General features: G+C 42.8%; 1 protein-coding gene across 1 annotated transcript in view; it reads right to left on the bottom strand.

Moving 5' to 3' along the window:
• LOC116066597 (adenylate cyclase type 3-like) overlaps positions 1–14,280 on the bottom strand; it is a 51,013-nt gene extending 36,733 nt beyond the window's left edge. Inside the window, exons 1-3 of the mRNA XM_031322758.2 lie at positions 14,037–14,280; positions 11,998–13,252; positions 7,972–8,121 (exon numbers count right to left, since the gene is read on the bottom strand). Of these exons, the coding sequence (XP_031178618.1) occupies positions 7,972–8,121; positions 11,998–12,675 (828 nt within the window). The 5' untranslated portion in view covers positions 12,676–13,252; positions 14,037–14,280. The remainder of the gene's footprint in view (positions 1–7,971; positions 8,122–11,997; positions 13,253–14,036) is intronic.
• Positions 14,281–16,231: the final 1,951 nt, after the last annotated feature.

The raw sequence follows: 16,231 nt of genomic DNA, 5'->3' as shown, positions 1-16,231 counted from the left end.
ATTGACTTTCCACGACAAGAGAGAGAAGAGGATAAAGAGAGAGCCCATCTGGAGAAGTTGGTCAGTTTAGAGACTTAGAAAGGCTGCTGCAAAGAGATGGGATGAGCGGGCATTTTATAGTAGACGTGCACAAGGTTTCATGCCACCTTTTGTGTATGTGCTGTTGAGGTGTTTTTTAATGTTTGAGAAGGTGGCGATGGAAAGTGATTGGCCGAAGGCTGAGTGGCCATTGTGTGCTTACTGGGAAAGCTCAAGATAGCAGTGGCAGCTTTGGACACTTGTGTGGGCTTTGAGTATGATGATCTGCTGAGTAAGGCTGTAATGAAAGCTTACGGCAGCGTACCAGAAGCTTACAGGCGACAGTTCCGCGTTTTTAGACGGCAGCAGAATAAATCGTATTTTTATCTGTGGCGAAAACAAGTAGTGGCGTTTGATCGTTGGATTATTTTCTGTAGTGCTTTTGACTATGAGGGCTTGAAAGACTTATTGTTGTTTGAACAGTTTAAGTCAGTATCCCCAGGGAGGTTGGGGTCTATCTCAACTAGAGCTGTCAATCTTCCTTCTCATTTTTTTATTTTTAATATTCAAATAATATTTGAATATTTAATGCTGAAATGCAGCCTGTTTAATAATATGTACTACAGTATACTCCTCAGGCTAATGCATTGCCAATGCCAATATCAGCATGTGGTTGTTGTTACACGTTCTGTCCACTAGAGGGACTTCCAACATCAGCCTGGCCTTGAAGGGGATCTACGTTATGGCGCATTGCACGCAACTTTGTTTACATTTATATTCCACCACGAACACACCGCGACAAACACAAATCAACAGAGAACTCTGTAATGAAACATTTTCTAACAAGTGTAGTGAAGCGGATCTGTTGTAAAGGCTAACGGTGCTCAGTTAGCACAATGACATCATGTTAGAAAGCACAGCCGAAACTATTTTTCATAAACTAAGTAACAAAGATGCTAACGGCATTAATAATTAAGCCAAACGGTGCTGTCACTACTATTTTAGTGATTTATAAGCAACCTGTTTCTTGCCGATTGTCACGTTACTGAGAATACAGCTATTAGAAGGTAGCCTAATATATGAAGTTGAAGCTAACTCTTACAGCTGTAGGGCAGCTAACATATACACTTTAGCTTTCTTCATGAACCTCCCAGCTAAGCTAACGTTATTAATTTCCCATCCTTCTTCCGATTTCCAGCCGCAGCCTGTCACTCCCCCCTGTACTAGTTAGCTTAGACCTCACAATGCCTTGTGTTTCTCACTCACGCTAACTTATTGATCTTAAGACGTGACATGAGTGACACATGTGGGTAGGCCGAGGTCGAGAAGAGGGAGATTAGCTAACGTTAGCCAACATTTATTAAAAAAAGTCACATTCTAATAGTAATTTCAGCATGCGAATAGTATTGATATTTTTACTATTCGAATTATATTCGACTTTCGGTATTCGTTCCAACAGCCCTAATCTCAACGACCATTAGGTGGACGGCCCGGGGTGTGCAGCAGAGTTGGCTGATGGTCATGCAGTGACCCATGGTGGTAAGCCAGGTGGGCTGATTTGGAGGAGAAAGTACCATGACCCTGAAAAGCCTGGGGGAGAACACCAACAGAAGAGGTTCAGCCTGGGGATGTGTGGATTCTATCGCCGTTTCGTTCCCAACTTTGCGGCAGTGGGTCTGGTCAGAGGAATGTCAGGAGTCCCATCGGAGTACCAGAGTGCCTACCTGAGGCAACTGATGGTGGATCAAGGCATTACTCAGTTCAATCACCCAGACTTACAGCTGCCCAGGATCAGAAGAGATGAGGCTGACATAGAGTCCATTGTTGATGATGGGAAACTGCTGGGTAAATCCACTTAGTCCAGACCAATATGAGTTTGTCAGATTGTCAACTGCAACGGTTGTCCCGCCAGGTGTGGCCAATGGCCTGCTTGATGTCCGGGAGATTGGAGAGCAAGCATATCAAGCTGGCAAGCCACTGGGCGGGCTGTGCTTGCTCAGGCAGCACCTATGGGCAGCACAGATGACAAACTGGGCTAGAATTCTCAATCAATGACATCATTAATTGAGGAATTTCAAACAGGAATGTGGGTGAGCCATTTTTAGGCAGTTGAGAAAAAGTGCTGTCTGTGGGAGAGAAAGCTCCATTTGGAGTGAAATGTGTGTTTTTTTTTACTTTATACATCTATTACATAAACAAAAAACTATATAACACACTAAAAGACTGGAAAAAGTATCATGACACCCCTAGCCATAGCTAATTGGGATGGATCTCTCCCTAAGACAAGCAAGGCAGCTCTCGCCACAGAGTTGAAGAAGAGTGTTGCCCCAGCAGAAGTCATCCCAGAACCATCAACAACCATCGTTGATTTAATCAGCTTGGTACAAAAGATTTTGCACAGATGGCAGAATCAACCCTAGCCAAGGTCCTGCATGAAGGAGGCAAGAGTGAACACATCGATGTTGTCTTTGATGTTTACAAGGACAGGTCAATCAAAGATTCAGAAAAAGCAAACAATGGGGGAAAGTGTGGGGATCCAGTTCAAGAATATTGTTTCTGGCCACATCAATAAAAGGAGGAAACTGCTCTGCAGTGCTGCCAACAAAGCCAATCTGATCAAGTTCTTGGTTGAGGAATGGAAAGATCCCAAGCACAGGAGAGACACTACTTGACAAAACACTGTATGTTACCTGTAAAGAACTCTGCTTCAAAATCAGTAAGAAATAAATATATTAATAAATTATGCCTATAATACATAAAAGGTACCAAACTTATACAGTAATGTAATTAATATTACTTTAAGAGGTGATAACCACTAATAAGCTGCCAGTCAGCAAGGTCTATCATATCAAAATATAATCTAGGGATGTATAGCAATTAAAAAAATCATTAACTAGAATTTTCCTCAAATTTTGGGTCCAGTGGTGGAAGAAGTATTCAGATCTATTACTTAAGTAAAAGTACTAATACCACACTTTAAAAATACTCTATTACAAGGAATAGCCCTGTATTGAAAATGTTACTTAAGTAAAAGTATGTAAGTATCATCAGGAAAACTGGACATGATCCAAACAGTTGTGTGTTTAATGGTCTAATCATCTCAGCTGGACTTAATATGGAATAAAACATCAGATTTTATAAACTACATGTGTTTTGTGTGCAGACATCTTAATGTGTAAAGTAACTAGTAACTAAAGCTGTAACAGATGAATGTAGTGGAGTAAAAAGTACAATATTTCTCTCTGAAATGTAACGGAGAATAGAAACGGCGCAGCCACACCGCTGTGAAAGCGCCCCGAGTCATTTATCAGAGTCTGGCTGTTCACCATCCTGTTGGCAGTCTCTGCTCAAGCTTATCTTTATAATGGAGTTAACTGGAGCTAACCGGAGCTAACAGCTAATCGTTGCTAATCGAGCCTTCAGTTCATCTCCGTGCGTGTATCCATGAATATGGACTCAAGCCTAAATAAAACCAGAGAATTTAGTAAGTTGGCTGTAAAAGTTTTAAACTACAATTCAGAGTTGTATGAATGACAGAAATCTGTTCAGATGAGATCTTAATGTGTGCAACACGGACACATATAGTACAAAACAGCATGTTTAAAGTTATTAGGATCCCCAAAACACAAATTAATACACTTTAAAAAACGAACAATGATCGATAAACAAAATGAACAAGAATTGACTTTAGATAGCATTAGTCTGATGTGATTTAACAGGAGTTAGGAGAAGAAAGTGTTGACATGTATAATAACATGTAACTTTCTGTATGGATTGTAGTTTTAAGGTTAAGTTGTAACATTTTGGTTTCAGGTAATCAGATATTTTATCTGCTGAACCATAAACGTTATTTGACAAACCATCCATCCATCCATCTTCATCCGCTTATCCGGTGTCGGGTCGCGGGGGGAGCAGCTCCAGCAGGGGACCCCAAACTTCCCTTTCCCGAGCCACATTAACCAGCTCCGACTGGGGGATCCCGAGGCGTTCCCAGGCCAGGTTGGAGATATAATCCCTCCACCTAGTCCTGGGTCTTCCCCGAGGCCTCCTCCCAGCTGGATGTGCCTGGAACACCTCCCTAGGGAGGCGTCCAGGGGGCATCCTTACCAGATGCCCGAACCACCTCAACTGGCTCCTTTCAACGCGAAGGAGCAGCGGCTCTACTCCGAGCTTCTCACCCTATCTCTAAGGGAGACACCAGCCACCCTCCTGAGGAAACCCATTTCGGCCGCTTGTACCCTGGATCTCGTTCTTTCGGTCATGACCCAGCCTTCATGACCATAGGTGAGGGTAGGAACGAAAACTGACCAGTAGATCGAGAGCTTTGCCTTCTGGCTCAGCTTTCTTTTCGTCACAACGGTGCGATAAATTGAATGTAATACCACACCCGCTGCGCCGATTCTCCGACCAATCTCCCGCTCCATTGTCCCCTCACTCGCGAACAAGACCCCAAGGTATTTGAACTCCTTCACTTGGGGTAAGGACTCATTCCCTACCTGGAGAAGGCACTCCATCGGTTTCCTGCTGAGAACCATGGCCTCAGATTTAGAGGTGCTGATCCTCATCCCAGCCGCTTCACACTCGGCTGCGAACCGATCCAGTGAGTGCTGAAGGTCACAGGCCGATGATGCCATCAGGACCACATCATCTGCAAAGAGCAGCGATGAGATCCCCAGCCCACCGAACTGCAACCCCTCTCCACTCCGACTACGCCTCGATATCCTGTCCATAAATACTACAAACAGGATTGGTGACAAAGCGCAGCCCTGGCGGAGGCCAACCCTCACCTGAAACGAGTCCGACTTACTGCCGAGAACCCGGACACAGCTCTCGCTTTGGTCGTACAGAGATTGGATGGCCCTGAGAAGAGACCCCCTCACCCCATACTCCCGCAGTACCTCCCATAGTATCTCCCGGGGGACCCGGTCATATGCCTTCTCCAAATCCACGAAACACACATAGACCGGTTGGGCATACTCCCAGGCTCCCTCCAGGATCCTTGCGAGAGTAAAGATCTGGTCCATTGTTCCACGACCAGGACGAAATCCGCATTGTTGCTCTTCAATCTGTGGTTCGACTATCGGCCGAACCCTCCTTTGCAGCACCTTGGAGTAGACTTTACCGGGGAGGCTGAGAAGTGATACCCCTATAATTGGCACACACCCTCTGGTCCCCCTTTTTGAACAGGGGGACCACCACCCCGGTCTGCCACTCCTTTGGCACTGTCCCAGACTTCCACGCAATGTTGAAGAGGCGTGTCAACCAAGACAGCCCCTCCACACCCAGAGCCTTGAGCATTTCTGGACAGATCTCATCAATCCCAGGGGCTTTGCCACTGTGGAGTTGTTTGACAACATACCAGACGTACCTACCTCCAGACGTTCCCAATTTACCCGCACTACCCGTTTGGGCTTACCAGGTCTGTCCAGAGTCTTCCCCCACCCCCTGACCCAACTCACCACCAGATGGTGATCGGTTGACAGCTCTGCCCCTCTCTTCACCCGAGTGTCCAAAACATACAGCCTCAGATCAGATGAAACGATTATAAAATCGATCATTGACCTTTGGCCTAGGGTGCTCTGGTACCAAGTACACTTATGAGCATCCCTATGTTCAAACATGGTGTTCGTTATAGACAATCCATGACTAGCACAGAAGTCCAACAACAAACAACCACTCTGGTTTAGATCAGGGAGGCCGTTCCTCCCAATCACGCCTCTCCATGTGTCTCCATCATTGCCCACGTGCGCTTTGAAGTCCCCCAGCAGGACTATGGAGTCCCCCACTGGAGCCCCCATGCAGGACTCCATTCAAGGTCAGTCAGTCAGAGTTTCCCCCCCCACAACCCGCAGGCGTAGGGAGGCGACCCTCTCGTCCACCGGGGTAAACTCCAACGTAGCGGCGCGCAGCCGGGGGCTTGTGAGTATCCCCACACCCGCCCGGCGCCTCACACCCTGGGCAACTCCGGAGAAGAAAAGAGTCCAACCCCTATCCAGGAGTATGGTTCCAGAACCGAGACTGTGTGTAGAGGTAAGCCCCACCACAAAACCACAAACCAACCAGATTTTATTGACAAAGCACATCAAAGGCTACACTTCCTCTGTACAGTATATCATCTAGTCTGGTACATAGTTATTTCTTTCTAAATTATCTGTTAATGTTATGTAGTCATTGTTTTCAATAAATTGTTCATAAGCCATCACACACCACACCGTCACATCCTATCCCACTATCACAACAAATAAATTCTCACCCTGTGGGAAACACTGGAACGCACTAGGGCTGGACCCGAATATTCGAATATTCGTTCGGTGGGTTGGTATTCGATTTGAAAATTTGACATTCGAATATTTGTTTTTATTTTTATTTATTTTATTTTTTTTGCACAACCTGGCATCCCCTTCCAAACGGTTCTCATTTGCACTTGAATATGTTCGAAATATAATATTCTCTTTTACAATTTTCTTATATAGCCTAGCCATTTTAATAGGATGGACAACCCAACCTCGTTATACTTAATAAATATATTTGCTTCTTCTTGGACTACTAAAGTGTTCCTGCAACGGGAGTATTATCTGGCTAGAGCGCAGAACAGCGCAGTTTACATGGACAGAAGTGCATGCCAAGCTGCGTTGCTTTGACATTGTGGAAAATAAAATAATAGAAACAAAACGTATTATCCTTTTTACCCGTTATTATCAATCTAAATTAATCTACTGCGAAATATAGGAGACTTTGAGATTTTACTGGGACGTCACGTCACATGCCCCAGTTAAAACGCCCATGAATTGAACGTCATTACCGTCACGATTCAGCGAAAAGAAGACAAAAATGCCGAAGACTTCATCTGTGTAGGAGAATTTTAAATTAAGTGAGGACAAGACAAAGGCAGAGTGTCAAATATGCAATTTGAAACTGGCCTACCACAACAGCACATCAAGCTTGAGAAATCACCTGAGTTCTGTAAGTAGAACGAGCTGCTTTTATCCGCCATTTACACGTGATAAAAATGTGCACTTCATTTTCATGGAAAATAACGTGACTTGCGAATAGGCTACGGCAGTTAATGACGAACAGTAAAAACGTAGCCTACTGTAGCCCAGCCTAATAATAATTTGTCTATATAGGTACATCCCCAGGTATCGCGTTCGCAGCCATCAACATGTGTTTTATATCATTAGTGAAGTCTCCGTTCTCGGGGCATATAAGCCCTGCTCGCGTGAGGCGCGCCGCTTCCTGCTCGCGCTGTTCTGTAGTTTATTAAAAGTTTATTAATTCTGAACGCGTCTGGCCTGTCTATCTATATTGCACCAAATACGACACTGCACTCCCTTGTGAAGTCGTTTGGATGAAAGGTTCTCAAAATAATCAAAATGCAATGCAATGCAAACGCTCCGCTGTGAAGCTAGCACTAAAGGGATCTCCATGTGCAGAGTCAGGCTGTACCAGACTCTCCCAGTGACCATGCTGATCTGGGGACCGGTGGCACAGCGAGGAGCTGCTGCTGACGGGCGCGGAGCTCCGACAGCTGTCTGTCTTCGCGCCTGTCTGATGGCATCAGTATTAAATTGAGACAGTTTCATGACCGTTTAAAAACGTCTCGTAGTCATGTTAAATTGTAGGCCCATTATGGGCAAGGAAAAACCCTGATCTGATCTGGTGACAAATGACGTATATGGTACCAGCTTTTATCATCAGGCCCACCTACCCCCCTCCCTGCTTCTAAAAAAACAACGCCCCCTGACTCTGCAGTTACGTAGAATTGGATAGGTCACATAGGGGTGAGTTGGCGTGGCTTTCCCCCTTCCTAGCGCTGCCCATGTTGAAAAATTTTTCACAGATGCATTTTTTTAATTTCAAGGACAGAGGCACTTCAGCCAAAACTTTGGGGTTTAGTTACTCCTTAAGCTCACACACATAAACACGAGAATGTTGCATTATCTTCCTTCTGACCTGTTGCTGACTCTGCTCCTCCAGGTTGAGTTTGACTTCCAGTGACTGTCTCGCCTCCAGAAAGGCCTTCCGATGCTTCCGGTCAGCCATGTAGTACGACATGACGCCCACAGTGATGGCACAAACATAGATCACTATGTTGGCCAGCAGCTTGAAAACAAAAAAGAATGCACAAGTTAGGGCTCCATATTTAATAGACACATGCACAATATTTAATACTGCATGCAGAACAAGGACATAACAGGGCACTACAGAATGTTTTTAGGAGTCTAGCTTTAAAGGTGATGTATAAATAATAATAATAATAATAATAATAATAATAATTAAAGCTGCAAGCAGCAATGAACGGGCCCTCGCACTCCGCGCACGTCGGGGGTGCCGGCGGCTCCCAGTCGATGCAGCCGTGTATTTCCGTGAACGTTGAACACTGCACGCAAGATTTAGACTTAAAGGGTAACTACTGTTTTTTTTTAACATGGACCCTATTTTTCTATGTTTTTGTGTGTAAGTGACTGATGGGAACAACAATCTTTGAAATTGGTACAGTATTAAGCGTGAACGCTGTAACCGACAGCCACAGACTCAGATTATTATTCTAAGTGTCTGAAAACATTATGGAAAGGATCCCTACATAGATAGGACTTTTAAAACCTCTTTAAGACCTTTCTGTTTAACCAGAAACAGCTCTGAGGTCGCTAGCGCTAAACCTACCAGACTCCATTTTTTTTTTCATTTTCACATGTAAATTGGTAAACTATGTGTTTATTTCAACCAAAACTAGAGTTGTGATGGTTAGAAAAGTCAATCACTTGGACACAAAAATAGGGTCCAGGTTGAAAAAAACGGTAGATACGCTTTAATTCCCTCCATATAGTCCATAGTGTTGGAAATTACATATTTCAAATTGTGCACCACCAAATTGTCCACCACTTCCTACGTTGCGCCAGAGAACACACACTATTTATACGTCATTTGGCTGCATATCATGTTTAAACCACATCATGTAAATTTCAGGTAAATCGAATGATTTTCATCAGGGCTTAATTCCTGTTGCCAGTAGGTGGCGCTATGACTATAACTCATTATAGGCCTGTTCTCTATTTAAGCATAAAACAATTTGGGGCAGATTGGACAATGTACACTCAAGTTACAAACAACTACCCGTTTTGCAGCGTTATATGGTAATTTCACACCTAGCCACGCCAACACCATTGGACGCAAGGTTTCGAAATTTAGCTTCACCAAGGGCTTTACATTAGACTGACCAATTTTGAAGTCAATAGGGTAAAATCTGTAGGAGGAGTTTGTTAAAGCAACCTGCAATTAGTCAAAATCATCCATAATTTGCACATTCATTTTTTAGGGTTTAGGGTATGGCTCCAAGAGGCTTTTTTGTAAGTTTGGACATGATACATATGCGTACCAAATTGTATACATCTAGGTGAAACGCACTGCAGGGGCTACTTCTTTGAAATCTTGTAGGGTGCGCTATTGAGCCAATTTACCATAATCAGGCTTGAGACCCATGTAAATCACTTCAGGCCTGGACTAACATCATGTAGTAAAGATTTGGGGTAGATTGGACAATGTCTGTTGGAGTTACAACAACTTTCTGTTTCATGATGTAACATTGAAGTTCGCAGTGCCGCCATGGCGATGCCTTTAGACAAAAAAAAAAAAAATCGCAATCTTCAAATTGAAGCATCATCAAGGTCCAGTGTTTCCTTTAGGATTTTTTTTTAGTAGTGGGGGCAGGTCTGTCCGAACAACACCCCCGCCCACATTTTACGTATGAAACGGAACTGACACTTCGCTGTAACACAAACAACGGGGAGTGCATTATGTCGGCAGTGAAACGGAGGGGTTTGACCTAAAAGCAGCAGCTATAAACTTATAGTGCACAATGATATTAGCTGTAGCTGTTACCAATGTTACAAGTAGGCTACACACATGGAGCGTTGAATAAATCACGAGGTGGTTAAATGCACATAGCCTACAGAGCACAGAAACTGAGATTCACTACACAATAACCTCCTACACTATATTATAGAAGTTAACTTTAACATATAAACACTCAGAGCACGCAGAGTGTGATATAAACCGGCGTTATCACATATTAACGGCGATGATTAGCTAAGTAGACTCTAATGAGTTTATCAAGAACTTTGATCTAAATAGTTAAACTATACAGATATATTTGTCCTGCATGGTGTCACACAACAAACTCCACATGTACAATACTCACATTTTCCTCACGAACGCACAAACCAGACAGAATGAAGAAAAGGAATAAATAAAAGTCCGCTGCCTCTCTAAAAACAGACATTAAAGCGCTGTGCCGCTCACTCAACCGACATCAGACTGCAGTATCGCCGTCCACCTGCGGGGGGGCGTGGACAGGCTTTCCAACAGGCAGGGTCATTTAAAAGGCAACCGCAACTACATTGTGCGTCTGCCCTATTTCTGATACCATGGCGGCAGATATTTTGGCGTGGCGGGCCGCCATTTCCAAATCAACATAGAGTAAACATTGAGGTCTATTTATTATTGTTATAAGTTATTGTTATTATATGTTTAATAAATTATTTATACCCCCCCCCCCTTTTTTGTGCTGATCCAAAAATGTATCCAATCCGTGACTCATTACCGTGAGCCGGACCGAAACGTCAGTTTTGTGATCCGTTGCACCCCTATACCTTATGTAAATCACTCTATAACTGCCTGGATTGACTTCTCCAGAGGTCTGTCTGGATTCAGTGGGACATTTGTTGTACAATGACAATAAATGAACCTTGAACCACACACAGTTTAAAGCAGCAGTATGATTACTTACACAATTATTAAATAAATACCGTTTGAAGCAGAAATAATTAAAAACCAAGTCTACCTTTTCTATTCAAATAAATGAAATCACTCAGCTTGTAAATGTCTCCTCGTGTTATTTTTATTAAAGAAAAACACATTATTTGATACATGCCCCTAAAATTCTTTATGTGCTCCTAAATCTTTCAACTTAGGAGCATGTGCTCCTTGGGGGGAAAAAAAGTTAATGTCGAGCCCTGACTATTATAGTAAATTACTTAAGTCATTACAGAGGAATCAAAATTTGAATTTTGAAATTAAATTGAGGATTTTCTTCCGTGGATTTTTTCACTGCAATGAATGACGTCATCGAATATGACAACAGGCATTCAAAGCTTCATTGGAAAACCTTAATAAAAGCTTTGAATGTAAAAAGAACAATGACATTCAGTACAGCCCTACTAAGGCAAATACCTTGTTGCATAACCCTCATTTTCTTTTCCTGTCCTTCTATATCAAGTATGGCAAAATGCCTAAAACTAGTTATAACTAGGGCTGGGCGATATTGGAGAAAATCAAATATCACGATATTTTTGACCAAATACCTCGATATCGATACAGAGACGATATTGTAGTGTTGACTACTGGTGCTTTCACAAAATATTTACACAATGAGATTTTTGATAAATAATCATCAGTAATGTGGATATAATGACTAAGTGGGTAAAGGTAAATAATAGAACAGTTACAACAGTCTGGTAAGTTCAGATAAGTACATCACTTTACTGTAATGCAGCCTTTAAAACCAGGAAAAGACAACACTTATGCCATATTACGATATCCAAAATCTAAGACGATATCTAGTCTCATATCACAATATCGATATAATATCGATATATTGCCCAGCTCTAGTTATAACACAAAACAATCTTGATAATGACTTGAGTTGGGTATCAAACATTAAACTCGGGTATCATATGTACAATACAATTCCCTAGCATACTTTGTAGCCCTAAATGTGAAACAGAAGCTGTAATTAGCTTTTGGCCAACTGCATCTATTAACCTACTTTTGTGTTAAAAGTCTTTGAACACAAAAGTAGGTTCATAGATGCACTCTGCACATGTGAGTGGAGGACTGGCTACAAGAGATTACATACAAGTAAATGCATTTCAGGACAACCATACCCCTGTCCCTTCACACTACCTCCATTCCAAATCTTACCTGTCTACCAAGTGCTGCCCCCTGGATGTCCTCCTGCTGCTGCTGCTGGGCGATAGTGACGCCCAGAACCAGGGTGTGGACCCCGCAGGATACAGTAGTGATGAGTACGATTGGTGTTAGCCTCAAAGGCAGAGTCAGAAAAAAAGAGAAGCTGAAGAAAGCCTGCCAGCCCACCGTGTCACTGGCCTGGTGGAAGCGAGCATAGTTCAGACCCAGGTAGCAGAATATCTGAGCTGCTATGAGCACCCACAGGGCATAGGGCACCACCCGTCTCGAGATGCGGTCTGGCAGCAGCCCAAAGCGACACAGCAAGTAGAGGATAACATCTGCTGCCAGTCCCATTGATGCCACTAAAACAGAAGCCAGCTTGTCAGTGGTGTAGACCACCGTACACATGATGATGATGTAGCTGTCGAAGAGGGCGGCGAACACAACGAGCACCAGCAGGGTTTCGTGTCTCTGCCGTCTGAAGTAGGTCTGGTAGAGGTTCTCCAGAGAGTCGGGCGCAAAGGTGAGGCGCATGAACCGCGGCAGGCAGAGGCAACATCCTGAGCTCCGAACCGTGACCTCGTTTGTTCGCCCAACTGCCTGCCCGGGGTCAGAGGGCAGCGTCACCGAGCAGTCTGCCGAATACTCCGCCGAGTATTCTGGCTCGGAAAAGGCTCGGTTCCTGGGCATGGTGAACGCTCTAAGATCTGCTTCCCGCCTTCTCCTTTAATAAAAAAAAAATGGAAAGCCGTTTGTCGTCCTACAGGAGTAGACCAAACCCTAAGAACTCTCAGGTATACATCATCTGCTTGTTTGTCTTCTGCTGAGTAACCACCTTTTTCCCTTGAGAGCACACATGGCATGAATCACAGTTGTGTGTTGATTGTCAGAACCTGTACACTGGAGAGATATCTTCTTGCATAGCTGCGTCTGTGGTCACTCCATCTAATGCTGCCTTTTCACTCAGTTAGTCCTCTGTCATATGCACAGATTGAGCACGCCTACTCTTTTTTTTTTTTTTTTTTTTTAACGTAATCCAAAGAGTGTGCACCTCTTGTTCCTCATTCAGCTTTACATATGTGACAAATGTTTTAGCAGCTCCTCTCCACCGTTGTACTCCACAGCAGTGTGCCCCATGTCAAAGTTGTTGAATTATTAACATTGGATCAAATAAGGAGATGTTTGTATGACTCCCTCTGTCTCCATCATTTCTCTGGACTGGACAGCTTTTTGCATTTTGGCCTTCCTTAGTCCCTCCTCACATGGCCTGAATAAAGAGGGACACATGGGGAAAATATTCACCAATGGCTTAATATCTCAACACACAGAGGCATTTGTTTAGCATTCAACAAAACCTGATGATGAGGATAGGTACATTCTCTAATTCCTGCACCTGGCAGACTGGCCGCTGTCTACTATGCGGAGACAAAGTCACGTCAACATCCACGTCTAAATCTAGCTGTTTGTTACAGGGTTTCTATTCCTGGCAGGGGACTGGCAACTGGCAGAATGAAATAATTCCAAGCTGAACATTTTAACTTGGTATGCCACATGTATGGCGAATTGAAAAATGACTCCTTGAATCGGCAGCAGGGTCTCTACATATAGGATACACAGGCTCTCTGTTGTAGGCCTACCTAGCTACATGTTGCGCTCTGTCTAATACACAGGTTGTGAAAACACATTCACAACACTAAGCTCAAGCTGTGCAAAGACAATCTACACTGTCACAATAACCACGAATGTCAAAGCTGTGAATTGTCTGAGCGCCTTTAGGTGATACAAGACCAATGTCCCTGACTTAGTCATCCAACAAACCTGTTTAAATGGATGCTTTAGCTTCTCGAAGCTTAACTATATTTGACTGATACTTAACTGAACCTGATTTTCACTTCGGCTCTTTAGCCTGTCTAGTTACAATTCCTGGTGTGTAATTTCCATTCACCTGCTAACGTTATGCAGTAAACTGATCATTTGTCCCCATTCTTCTAGCTATAGATGCTCTGATAATCGTGTACATTATAGATAACGTTACTGATGCGTCCGCTTACCGTGTGTAAAGCCCGATTCCGTATCCTTTGAGTGCTAGCGTTATTCCCTTTAGGCAGATGTGGGTGCCCTTAGCCTGCCGTAAACACAGCCGCCGAGTAAATTAAACCTCTGCCTAGATATCATTATTTTTAAAAAGGCTCATGGAAAGTAGCCTCGACGAGTACACTACATGGTACACTAACGTTAACCCCCGCTTCAGCTCGGGTGTTTTCCGAAAAAAAAAAAATAATAATCTGCTTCACCATCAAGCTACACGCACTAAAATCAAGATTTCCGGTCACTTTCAGAATAATAGCCTACTTTATTTATTTATTTATTTGCACAAAGCAAATATGCACTTTCAACCTTTTTTGGAGTAACGGGTAAAATAAAGGGATTACAGATTAAAGATTAAATTAAAGATTAAATTAATTTGTAAGCGAATATCACTTTTTGTTGTAAAATGCTATTTTCACATAATATAGCAAGATGGATACTGTAGGCTAGTTGGATAAACACACAGTGACCCAATCAGTTTTCATCCCAAACATTTTTAAACAAATACTTTCTGAAAATCCTAAATCGTGCTTTCCCTGTTGCAGAACCTGTTTGCATGAAATATGACTGTATGCTGTTATAAAATCATATTCATGATTCATATTATTATTTGCTACATTTATGTCAACCTAGAAAGGTTCTATATGAAAATTTATTTTAGATTAGTTAAGATAGATGGACAGTCTATCACATTCCGGGGCGGCTGTACCACGGTCGTCTACCAATCAGAAGGTCGGTGGTTCGATCCCTGGCCCTGCAGTCCCATGTCGAAGTGTCCTTGGGCAAGACACTGAACCCTGAATTGCTCCCGATGCTGCGCCATCGGTGTGTGAATGTGTGTAAATGTTTATCTGATGAGCAGGTGGCACCTTGTACGGCAGCCTCGGCCACAGTGTATGAATGTGTGTGAATGGTTCCTGCACTGTGTAAAAGCGCTTTGAGTGGTCGTTAAGACTAGAACGCTATATAAATACAGTCCATTTAACACTGTTGAGCATAAACCTTTATTCTTGATCTTGGAAATGGCAATTAAATTAAAGAAAACTTCTTCTTACTAGCCTTTACAGAGCTTTCAACCAAATTGCATGGCCTTCAGCAGTGGATGGAGTTAGCTCAGTTGATATGTAGATGATGTGATGACAAATAAGTAAACTCCAATTAATGAAGACCTTGAGGTACGATTGAAAGTTACGGCCATAGCTAGTAAGCGTACCTTGAGTTAAGATTTGGGTTTTTATGTCATCTCAGCAAAGTCCTATGTAAGCTACCATTGAGTATGCTTCATGAGCGTCAAAGGCTTTATTAATAGCCTGTATCAAGTCTGTTTCATATTCTTTCAATGACAAATTATGATCACTGTAAAGCCAAAGTTAATGCACAAAATTGTTGCTTGACAAAAAGCTGTGGAAATCTCAAAATCTCAAACACCACATCGTGCTTCAGCAGACAGCAAATTGAATATCTTATTAAAATCTGGTTTAACAAATAGTTTTTGATATTCTTTAGTCCACTAACTTTCATGCTTTTATTCTGAAGGTAAATGTTGAAAACCTGTATTGACTCTGGCATTGTCTGGCTAACTTGACTTGGCCACCTCTGTCCACATTTTCTCCACATGTATCCCCGCCCCCTTAAATCATCACCGCCTTTTTAACCGCCATCCTCCTCGAGATTCATGACAAGAAGCGTTTTGGGAGCAAGATGCTCAGGCTACAGTATGGGTCTGAGTAGGAAAGTTCATTGTTATAATATATGCAGAGGAGGCTGGTCCATAGAGGCAGAAGAGGTTGTTACTCCTCTATTTTAAGAGTCAAGAGAGAGAACAAAATATAAAAAAAGAGTAATTGGTTGAAATAAACCATTACCAAATCTCAGTATCTATAACCGTGGTGAAGTTAGTTTGATGTTGGATATTCAACAGATATTCGGATATTCATTTCGGGTTGTGTTTCACTCAGTCTTGGCAGAAAACAATATGACACCCATTTGCTCCTAACTGCTTGGTTTTTACCTAGGGACCGTCAATAAATTACGTTCTGAACTTCATTTATTTCCAATAGCTTGTATATCAGATGTTCTAAACACCCCAGGCCAATGCAGAGCTGTTCTGCTATGTAGTACTAATCAGACACACCTCAATAAAATATAATATTTTTTA

The sequence above is a fragment of the Sander lucioperca genome, chromosome 10, assembly GCF_008315115.2.
Source record: "Sander lucioperca isolate FBNREF2018 chromosome 10, SLUC_FBN_1.2, whole genome shotgun sequence".
In the NCBI taxonomy this organism is placed as follows: Eukaryota; Metazoa; Chordata; class Actinopteri; order Perciformes; family Percidae; genus Sander; species Sander lucioperca.
Note: the sequence above shows the minus strand (reverse complement) of the source record. Positions and strands in the feature narration are given on the sequence as shown.